This window comes from Ictalurus furcatus, chromosome 1, assembly GCF_023375685.1.
Source record: "Ictalurus furcatus strain D&B chromosome 1, Billie_1.0, whole genome shotgun sequence".
Taxonomy (NCBI): Eukaryota; Metazoa; Chordata; class Actinopteri; order Siluriformes; family Ictaluridae; genus Ictalurus; species Ictalurus furcatus.
The window spans coordinates 18240098-18251649 of NC_071255.1; the positions used below are offsets into that span (position 1 = coordinate 18240098).

The window sequence follows — 11552 nt, forward strand, 5'->3', positions numbered from 1 at the left end:
GGTTATCCAACCAACCAGGCAAAGGCAATGTCTCCAAATATGCCAGCCACCTTCATGTTCCCAGACATGACCAAACCATACATCACTCAACCAGCATGCATTCCCTCCACCCAGATATTAAGCCATGCAGGCACAAATGCACTCCAGATGGGCCCAAACCAGAGGGGCTGAAGGGGAAAGACAGTGTAGGGCTGTCTGCAGAATTTGAATTGGCCTCAAAAGGAACCAAAACATATGAAAGGCAAGCAAAATTCTCTGAGAAGAAACAGCACCACTTTATGGTTGAAAACAACCAAGTTTCTGGAGAAGGGGCTGAGGGGAGGGACTTCACGACTAGTTGGTGTGAGACTTTTCATGATCAGCATTTCAGGCAAGTTTTGGACCAAACTAGAGCTGAATCTTTGCCCTGGTTTAGTGAGGATGATGTGAAGAAAATGAATCTCCTTGCCAGAGGCACTGTGTTGAGTAAAGACAGAATTCCAGGCCATGGCCAAGTGCTTCAAGTGGGACTTGGTAGTTGCAATGAAAACACTACATTACTAAAAGGGGACCATAACAGACTCTGCCAGACAGGGCAGTGTGCCCTGATAAAGCGCCCCAGTGATTGGTTTGAGGTTCTTGCGTTCCATTTGGACAGGGTCTTGGGTTTGAACCGCAGTCTTCCAGCAGTGCTAAGGACCTTTAAAAGTGACCTATTACCATATAAGTATACCAGTGGTTCTGGCAGACCTGTGGTGTGGTGGGACCCAGATATTCAGCATCTAGCTGATGATGATAATGACCAGAACTCTTTTTCCCTCACCTGGCCCCAGTATCAGGATCTGCTAAAAGCAAGATGTGGGATGCAAGTGCCTCTGAACTCAGCAGTGTGTGTAGGTGTACACCATTCAGAGTGGGGAAGATTGGCACTGTTTGACTTCCTGTTACAGGTGAGAGGTTAGATAATATAGATTATATTAGTCTTATAATGATCATCTTGTACACAATACAGTTTTATTTTGAACATTTCATGAAACTTCTAATGAGAAAGAAGCCATTGCTTATTTCTCTTTTTGGAAGCCAAGAAACCTTAATTACCTAATCAACACTTAAAGAACCCTGTTTCCTAGGAATGAGGCATATATGGTTTTGGGGAAGTGCAAGTGTCTGGGGTATCCAGATAAGATTATGCACAACAGCATGAGGTGAGTCATAATGTAAGTGCAGAAGCTCCAAGCTGAAAATGCAGCAAGGACAGAGGAGTATCAAGATCAATCAGGCAAGTCCAGAGGGTGAGAGGAGCCACAGAAGGAGAAGAGTTTCAGGATCTGGCACAAATCCAACTAAACAAAAATGTATGGTTATTACAGTATTATTTTAACATCATCAGTATTGAAATGACTTTTCACAATGATTCACTGAGTGAAATGGAGGACTCTAGTCCAAATAAACAATGACTTGCCTGCCAAAAGCGGTACTGCGCAAAAATCTTTATAAGCTTTTTCATCAGCAGCCTTCATTTCCCTCTCAGACAGCAGCCCATCTCAGACATCTTTGTGCAATGAGCCTGTTTTTTCGTTATAATTTTTTTACGATTGCATTTTCTATTCTCACAAATGGGTTCTCTGGTACACTTCTAATTACAAGAACCCGACTGAGTTCATTCTTCTGTGAATCACAGATAGATTCAATTTCCATGCTGTAGGAAGTGTTTTATTAAATGTATACCTGAATAATGAGGCACGTAATTACAGCGATGATACATCTGCTTTGTTTACTTACCCTACCCTTAAGCAGTGTCTTGGATAGGTTTAGTGTTTGTGTTGAAGCAAGAGCATCACAGTAATAGCACTGCAGTAAGAGTAAATGGCATCTGTAATCTACCAATAATAGTTAATTATGCTGTTAAAGGCGTAAGCTGGTAGGACAGAACCCTAATTGAATGGTGGACACATTCCTTTCTTACTGGTTTATAAGTTACTGCAATCAGTAGAGAGTTTCAGATGAGAAAAATATTCCTAAAAACAGCAGTTACAAGGATTTTACAGGCAAATAATAACAAAGTGGATTTGTCTGTGGACAGAGCAGAGAAAAGTAATAGGTCAAGGTCAGCAAGGTTCCTAATTAATGTTAAATTTAACAGTCAATACACTGGTAAGTGTGATGGCTAGATGTGAGGTGTGTGATAGGAGCGGACCAAATAATACTTTTTCAGGTTTTAGAGCAATTGCACCAGGGTCAGCTAGGATAACATGATAATGTGAGTTTGATGTCTCCAGTACAGGATATGCAAAATGGCATTTTAATGGTGATAAACAAGAGATTGAAACTGACAAACCAAACAATTTCTTTGGATGACATTTTCTTTAACAATTTCTGTCTTTATGAACCATTATGGTTTAAATAGTAGAGTAGAACCATTATACCATATGTCCTTATAAAGGGTTATAGGCCAAAGCACTTGAATTTTTTAATGTAGCAAACAATGATATGAAATTATTGTAGTTGCATAAAAAGTGCTGATATAGATTGAAAACAATATTTATAAGAGTGTGTGTGTGTATGTATTTGAGTGTAATATGAGATAGCTATGATAGGCCTTGAAAAAAATGGAGGAAAAAAGAGTCAATATGTGAAACCTGGCCAACAGCTAATAGTATTGATTTGGTGTGATTTACTGAGCAGGATCCTTGAACACGTGCTCTAAGATACTCACTGAACAGCTCTGCTGGCTTTGAGGTGCAAGTTAACACCCATTAGTGTGAAGGACACAATCACTGTCACTACAGGAACAGAAGACTTTCTGTACACTGTGGATTAGATCTTTATGCCATATGCACTTCCTCTTCTTCTTCTTCAATTCTTTTTTTTTAAAAAATTTCTTAAGAACCAATTCTTTTTCTAAAGAATCAGTTTCTTTTTCTACACAGTAAAATACCTAGTGTTGAATTAACACCCAGTGTTCATTTGTGTCCAATGGACTTGTGTCCAAAACACCGTAGGGTGTAAATTCAACACTGGTGATTTTGCTCTGTATGTTTTGATGTTTCAAGGCCATGACTGAAAGCATAATGTGGAATATCTGGTGTGCTTATGAATCCCCACAATGCATTACTTAGGGTTACTGTCCAAATTATATACCATAGGGTACAGGAAACCCAAAATGCACTTGTTGGGAATAAGCAGAAGGACACAATTTCAGATACAGTTTTTGTTCTGTATTTGGTGTGGGGTGGCTGAACATGCACAATTGCCTATGTGGCCTATGCATATACGGTCTGTAGAGATAAGAATGTTGTTATACATGTACAACATTATATGTACATCTTCATATATCCCTCATCATCCTTCTGTCTTAGATGGAAGCTCAGGGTCGGCCATGGCACAGTAACCTTGAGGCAATCGAGGGCTTAGCACTGTCAGTTTGGCCATGCTAGGACTCACAGCCTTCTTATTAGTGGTGCAGAACTTTAACCTCAGAACGATCCAAAATAAGAAAAGACTATTATGATGTGGAATAAAAATATTTATATATTCATTTGTAATCTACAGTGCAAAATCTTTGCATATGGTTCACTGGAGCAAGAGTGCACAAAATTATATAACTAAGTAATAGGGTTATATAAGTTAAAGCTGAGGTTTTAACTGAAAGTAAGCACACAGAGGATGTCATGAAGAAGAGGAATTAGAAGAAGAAGAAGATGAAGATTATGTACAGTATACAATCCACTGTGGTGTTGGAACAGAACATGCTTGCAAAAAAGACAAATACTGTCCAACTGTGTAATATTCTCTTATATGATTACGTGACTCATTATTTGAGTAGCTGATATTTGGACTCCCCAGCTGCATTTTCTCTATATTATATTCTCTATATCCCACTGCCTGTTCTGAACATGCATAAGATATGCTCTTCCACTCAACTGTGTCCACTCAAATGCCAACCTGTTGGACTGAAACGGGTTTCTTGTTGGCTTTTGAGGGATGTGTTTCACAGCTGTGTGCTATGTAACAGAGATGTGTGAAGCCTGTGTTCCCGAAGAAATAGTGCTATAGTACTGTCCCACTGTAGAGTGTGATGGTGATTATCACCCATAATCCTCTATGCTGTCGCTATTTCCATCATCAAGTGAACTGTGCTATGACTATCACCCCATGCTGTATTCGTTTACCTTTTTTACCCAGGTGCCATGTGAGCTGAGCTGGGATATATGGGTGGAGCTAAGAATAGTGCAGCCCACCATTGGTTGATACAGTCATCACACCATTGTCCTGGATTATCTCTGGAACTGCTTCTCTACTGGCGCAAATAAATTTCAGTAGTAGGCTCGTGTAGTGACTGCCAAATCCTCCTGCATTTGGATGCTCAACCATCCCCTGAGCCCTGTGCATTACAATATTCAAGGATAGCTGAAAGCAGCAGATGATCAGATGATCATAAAATGATGCTGTACCAACATCTTTCCAATTAGTACACAAGGTCATTTTAAACGTTGATGAGATGTATGTGTGCTATCTGGGAACATAATAGAACTGAAAACCCCTACATAGTGCACTCACAAATAATGTAGAAAGACTTTTGAAATGCAGCCCCAGATAATGCATAACTTGTGTGTGTGTGTGTGTGTGTGTGTGTGTGTGTGTGTGTGTGTTTAATGTCCACTGGTACCTTTTGCAGTCTCCTCTTTATTTTCACTAAAGTTAAGGTATTGGAACACTTGGCTCTGTGTGGGTGCGTGGGCATCTCTTGCTGAGCCAAGGCAAGTCTCACTGTTCGCTGGAGAAGCATTATTATAAAACCTATTATATGCCTGATAAAACACACACCTCAAGCACAGAGAACCACATCTCTGCATAGTTCAACCTGTAAGATATGAACCACACAGGAACAAACAGGAAGGTGACAGATGGATAGATAGATAGATAGATAGATGGATGGATGGATGGATGGATAGATAGATAGATATTGCATATTTGTAAATAACATGATAGCATTACTTAATCTAATCTTATATCATAATAATGACATTACAGGATTTCTGTGAGTTTTTTGTGACTGTGTTGTGGCCAAAAACACTCGATTTTGCAGTGGCTTTTTTTGAAAATTTGTGATGCAACTTTCTGAGTTTTGGGTGCTTTTTTTGTGGAAAACTATTTGAATTGGCAGAACTGCAACTGCACAAAATTGTTATGCTTGGTCTTTTGCAGTGGTTTGTTGGTAACTGAGACCTTTTAGCTGTACTCAAATCGAAGAGGGCTTTGGCTGCATGCGTATTGTGATGACGTCACATGACGCATCTTGTCCCAAATCTGCGGTCATTTTGAAAAATGCAAGCTCCTCTGAATATTGCGTCATTTGCCTGATTTCTGTGATCGCTAAATCGCTAAATCCTGGAGGGACTGACATTACTTCATTACTTTTATTTCAATGTCATTTAGCTTTAATAATATTGCCATGAATGCGACTGTATGCTTCTTTCTCTAATCCACTCACTCTGTGTGTGTGTGCGCGTGTACGTGTGCGTGTGTGTGTGTGGTGTGTTTATCTCCCACAGGTAAATGACAGACTGGACCGGTACTGCTGTGGGTTCCAGCCTGACCCTGCTGATATGTGTGTGGAAAACCTTCTGAATGTCAAATGTGCAAACCCTAAACATTTAATGCTGGTGCATATTCTGGTAATGTCACTTTCTTTTTAGAATGCTATGAATTATTATTCAAAACCTTTATTCAAACGTGGTTGAACGTTGCATTTCTACATCGAGGAATCAGCCATGTCCTTGAGTTTAGGATTTTCACTCTCTCTGTGACATCCTTGCATGCATAAATGATGACACGACGGCTTCAGTGAAACATAACACTATTGCACGTTTTAGCTCCTGATACATGCAGTTCTATTGACTTACCAGAAGACAAGAAGTTGATAGGATCTGTTGCAATCACTATGAAACAGCATATTTTATATACCTATGCAGAATATGAGATATTTTATTTGTTATTATGTTTTACTCATGGACAACTGCTAAAATTAACATCTTGGGTCATTTTAAAATCACTCCACAGTATACAGTCAACAGTATACCAAGCTTTGTTTCCCTCTTGAAGCCCTGAGATACAACTAAATATAGAAACATTCATTTTTATAACACTGTCTTCCTGTCTCAAATTCTTCCCACTCACACATCAAAAATAAATATATGTATTATTTTAGATAGATAGATAATTTTATTTGTCATCAAAGAGGAAATTAGTTTCTACCGTGGGTGCATAGAAAGCATAAACACAACAACACCATACATATTAACCATCAAAACAATCACAGACATAGAGGGGAGAAGGGGACAAAAAATAAAGAATAAAGAAAAAAGAAAACATCAGGATTTTAACCATTATCATGGGATTTCTCTGTGTTCTATTGAAAATCTTCTCTTTTTTTTGGACTCACATTTTCTAGTGTGTTACATTTTATGGTACACAAATGACTGACACTCAGTATTGGATTTGATATCTAGCATCCACATAAAAATTAGGAAATGCTTATATTTTATTTACACACTTTTTGAGGATGTTAAATATAATGTGCAGAATGAAATCGTAATTATATCAGAAATGACAGAAATGCTCTAAGGGCCAAAAACTGTCAACTGTGTGTCAGGTGCATTTTCTTTCTTGTTACATGATTTGACAAATGTGTCAGCTTTACTTTTTGTTCATTGTTCAAAAGCTTTAAGATTACTAATATGTTTAGAGCAGTTTGCTTAACATAATTAAATTTCAGTGTATTTGTGCATTCAAGTGCACTTGCATTTCTAATGAAATTATATCAGCGGGTGATGACTATATGAACTAACTCTCTCTTTCTCTCTCCAGGTTCGGAGGACAGATCCCTCCAGACTAGTGTTTATAGATAATGCAGGCAGGCCTCATCATCCACAAGACAACCTCAACTTCAGACTGATTGAGGGCATTGATGAGTAAGTGCTGATATTTATTCATCATGACCTTAAAAAGCTAGTGCATATTAAGGAATTTTACATATACATCTAGTATGTATCTACTTTATATAAAGGCATTAGTTCAGCCACGCCATTTGAAAAGTTCCAGATAAACGTTCGTAAAAGCTCATAGATAATAAGTCAGAGAGGGCACTTATTTACTTATAATGTTGTCCTGGTGAGGTAAGGACAATCCCAAAATGTGTTCAAGACAATACCTGATGTTGATAATACATCAAGACAATACATCAAGTCATCTTCGTTTATTACTATTGTTTGTGTGTATTAAAGAAAGGATTTGCACTTACACATTATCCACAAGTGCACACTAGATTGTAGACATCAGCAACAGAATCAAGTACCTAAATAAATTTGAAATTTGATCAAACCCAGCTATTATGCAGTGGCAATTTCAGCAACTGCATTTGCTGAGTTCAGCACATTAAAGAATAAAATGAAACAAACACATTAGGTTAAAGAGGGAGTCAGTGATTTTTAAATCACATTCCAGCAGCTTTACATATTGATATAACGTCCATGGTGCTACAATAAATTAAGTTTGCAACTTAAGGTAAAGTTACTCAAGTGGAAATTTAATAGGAAATTCTGCCCTTAATTTAAACACATTGATCTAAGTGTAATTTTATTTTTTTCGGTGTGGTACAGTAGGTTTAAGGTTTATTACCTTATCTTTAACTAGGTCCTGGGCTGCTGTTCTGTATATTTTAAGTGATATGTGTAAAGCTCATTTTGAGATTGAGTATTATTTGGTTTGTTTATCATGAGGCAACATCTGATAGCTAAGGTCAGCTTGAGGCCATGTCTGTGATATTACATGGTACTTGATCAACCTGCAAAGGTATTTTTACATAATCATACATTAAACCTTTATGTAATTTAATAGTAATTAGTAATCCTGTTTAATAGTAATTAGTAAACAATAGGTCCTGTAGTACTGTAGATTTAAATGATATATTGCCATATATCAAGGAGGTAACTCTGGACTTCATTTCCCAGCAGCCAATGCACCATACTACATCATTGTCACATGACCACCTGCACCTGTATCACGTTTCTGTTTAACGAGCACTCCTATATATAGCCACTTTTTGTACTGCCTCCTCATCTTACCTATTGTGTAATGTCACCTTTGTCCCTGTACCATTTTTTGTTTCCTAGTTTTTGTTTTGCCTTAGCCACAGTATTCTGCCTAGTTGTCTAAGTGTTTTTGTTTTGTTGTTTGTTTGTTTACTAAATGTTTGAAGATCTGTGCTTGCTTCTGTATCCTTCTTTGTAACGTGACATATCAAAATATCAATAGCAATAAAATGCTTTATGATCAATTCTGTCAACATTTAGCCTGTAGTAACTCATCCCATGATTACTGGCAGTTTCCAGAAATTTGGTTCAGTCTGAATAATGACAAAGATGTATGACATCTGTGACAAAGCAAATTTTCTGAAAATCAGTTGAACATGAAGTGGGTTAAAGAATTGACCTTTCGCCATAACCAACAACAGCAGCTAATATGGCATCTGCTGTTTTCCTGTAACTATGACATGGACCACCAGCATCCAAGCAATTAAACAAGGAGTCACCTCTACCTGAGTGTCAATCATTGTGTCTGTCAATTCAGAAAACTCCCCATCTCGCACTAGTATTTCTATGTCTATTTTGGGGATGTGGATTTGGAGGGAACACTTATAGACCGGTTGTATTTATTTGGATTCTGAGCTTCATATCAGCTAGCACCAATTAACCTGTACCAAAATAACCTGAGTGCAGAGCATGTTTATGATTGGCAGGTTTCCGGAGAGAGCCATCTCAGTGCTGCAGTCTGGCTGTCTGGAGCAGCTGCTCCTGCGCTCGCTGTCTATGGATAAGGAGCTGTGGGTGAGTCAAGGAGGAGCAGCAGGCCTCAGAGCCACCATCTACACTCTTCAGCACAGAGCTCGAATCCTGCTGCAGCACATCCAGAACAAGAGAGTAAACAGAGATCTGTGAAACTATACCTATTTAAAAGAACTTATACTGACTACAAGCAGGCAAGTTAAAAGTTTGCATGTTGTGATTTTTAAAATGAATAATAGGTGGTGATATCTGCAGCTGCTGCTGCATTGTGTGCAAAATAGTAATAATATACTAAAGGTGGTGCTACAGTCATTTGGCAATGTGAAACAACGGCTTGGTGCAGTGCACTTATAAGAAAGTAGGTTATCTAATATTGATACTGACCATTCTCAAGAGTAAATCTGGAATGTTTTTATTGAAGATAGTCTTTTTCACTATCCTCAAAATTCTTTGTACAAAAAAAAAAAAAAAACACGCACACAAAATAAATAAACTGGCAAGCTAATCTAAGAGTAAGCTAGTTAAGTTAGTTAGCTAGTTAAAGCATCTGTGTCTCTTGCAGTACTACACTTGATTTAGCAAATGTGGGAAGCCAAGGTAAACTTTTTAAAAAATGTATCATACAATATACTATTGAGTTGTGAGGCTGTTTTGCAGAAATGACTTTGGTGTGTTGAACATTGTTGTGTGCTCAGAATATTCTTATTGAAATCCCACTATGCAGCAGAGTCCAAAGATTTTATCAATTCTGGCAATCTAGATCACATCATACTTTACTAATTGAAGTTATTATTCACAAAAAAATAATGTTATGTTATTATTTATGTTAGCAGCAATCACAATAATGCATGACACATAAAAGACTATACTGCCTCGTTTCCAGGTCATTAAGAGATTACAGTTAATGGTGTGTGTTAGGAGCATACACATGCCAGCATTGGAAGGAAATGATCTTTCTTTGTTTTTGTTTTTTTAAAATGGGAGAAAATGGTGTCTAAATTTCAGTTGTATATAAGGAGTCGTCAAACTGATATAAAGTTTGTTTTACATAATATATTCTTGATAAGCATCGTGTGAATACTAGTTGTACTAGTTTTTGATACATGATCAAATGAAAAAGTTTGTAGTGTGTTCAGTGTATTTGGATCGTACTGGGGCCAAATCTGCCGGTCATCTGCGAACAGTGTGAACAGGAGAACAAACTGAATGTTGCCAGACTGAATGTAGAAAACTGAAGAGATGCTGCTTGGTGGAAAGGCATGTCTAAGAAAGGAAATACTGTGTCAGCATTTCTTCTGCTACAAAGAGGGCTAACTCTTTCGGTTGTACAGCTTTGCTCGGTTGACCCATTTGCAAAGACATTGTGGTGCTAAATAGTTAAACAATGCTTCAGTGTTTTAGCCGAGGTACGAGGATTGGCTTCTGGTTTAGGCAAAAAAGGAAAAAATATTATTTGTGTTGTTAACACGGGAAATCTCTGAAATTTCTGTTCATATTTAGTAATTGAGGAGAATAGCTCTGATATGTGAGACTTAGTCAAGTTTTCTTTTCCCAGAATGTTGTAATGTGTATGTTGTTTGTACTTATGTTTTGTATGCCTGCCAGAATAATTATTTTTGGAATTGTTCAGGAGAATTGAACTGAATTGAATTGAATTGAATTTGATCAAAGGTCAAGCTTTTCTATATAATTTAAATGTGGGTTTCAAACCTCTAAGCAGAAATACATTGCTGTCAGAACATCTGATATAACTATGAACAAAATATGAACTTCAGCATTATAACACCATAAATAATATTACAAAATTAACACTTGTATAATTCCATCCATCCATCCATAATGCTTATCCTACACAGGGATATGGGGAGCCTGGAGCCTATCCTGGAACTCTGGGCACAAGGCGAGGGACACCCTGGACAGTGTGCCAACTCCAACCCTGGAGGTGCGAGGCAAACGTGCTAACCACTGCGCCCCCACTTTTTTTTAAATAATAAACCAAATCAACAAAATAATCAGCACCTGTATTAAACAATGTTCATACCATCACTGAGTAAAATTAAGCCCATAATGAGTAATAACAATTAACTATGGATTATATTCATGCATTCATCTCCAGAGCTTTTATCCTTGTCACAGTCATGGACCCAGAGCCTATCCTGGGATCGCTGGTTGAAAAGCTGGAATACGACCTGGATGGTTTTAACATAGTTATAATACCTTTCTCTTTTGCAAAAGATTGTCTCTTTTATCCAGTTCATTCCAGCCTTTCACATGTGCAATGCGTATTTTTCTAATTGTAAGCCAAAAACTTGCGTGTATATTCTGCTTCTAATCACACTTGAATGCAGTTCAACTAAATTCCTCTTATCCTTGTATGAAGAGTTCATCAGAGTATACAGATGTTTAACAGCTGGAAATACCAGGGTTGGATTAAAAAAACATACTAAACACACATCTTTGTATATATATATATATATATATATATATGAGAGAGAGAGATTTAAACTTCCTTATTGATTTAAATATGTGAAGTGTTAACCTACATAAAGAATGGGTAAAACCATTCATTAATATTTTCAATCAAAGGTTATGATTTTTTTATTACCTCATTACTGTAGGAGTTGACAAATGATCATTCTGTCAAAACAAACAAACAAAAAACTTAGTAGAGTCATTTGTAGTTAAAAACATGCAGCTTCAGACCTTTGATTGTTCCAACAAAAACAG

General features: G+C 37.4%; 1 protein-coding gene across 1 annotated transcript; it reads left to right on the plus strand.

Moving 5' to 3' along the window:
- The first annotated feature begins 3 nt into the window (after nucleotides 1–3).
- On the plus strand, nucleotides 4–9198 carry gask1a (golgi associated kinase 1A). Its single transcript, XM_053630525.1, has 4 exons — nucleotides 4–929; nucleotides 5535–5657; nucleotides 6850–6953; nucleotides 8780–9198. The coding sequence occupies exons 1-4, from the start codon at nucleotides 96–98 to the stop codon at nucleotides 8976–8978; spliced, it is 1260 nt and encodes a 419-aa protein (XP_053486500.1). The 5' UTR covers nucleotides 4–95; the 3' UTR covers nucleotides 8979–9198.
- The last annotated feature ends 2354 nt before the right edge of the window (nucleotides 9199–11552 follow it).

What these genes read in the sequence shown, in the direction of transcription:
- gask1a (XM_053630525.1), top strand. Translation starts at nt 96, where the DNA reads ATGCATTCCCTCCACCCAGATATTAAGCCATGCAGGCACAAATGCACT. An exon ending in TAATGCTGGTGCATATTCTG is followed by an intron (nt 5,658 to 6,849) that starts GTAATGTCACTT and finishes TTCTCTCTCCAG; the next exon opens with GTTCGGAGGACAGATCCCTC. An exon ending in CTGATTGAGGGCATTGATGA is followed by an intron (nt 6,954 to 8,779) that starts GTAAGTGCTGAT and finishes TATGATTGGCAG; the next exon opens with GTTTCCGGAGAGAGCCATCT.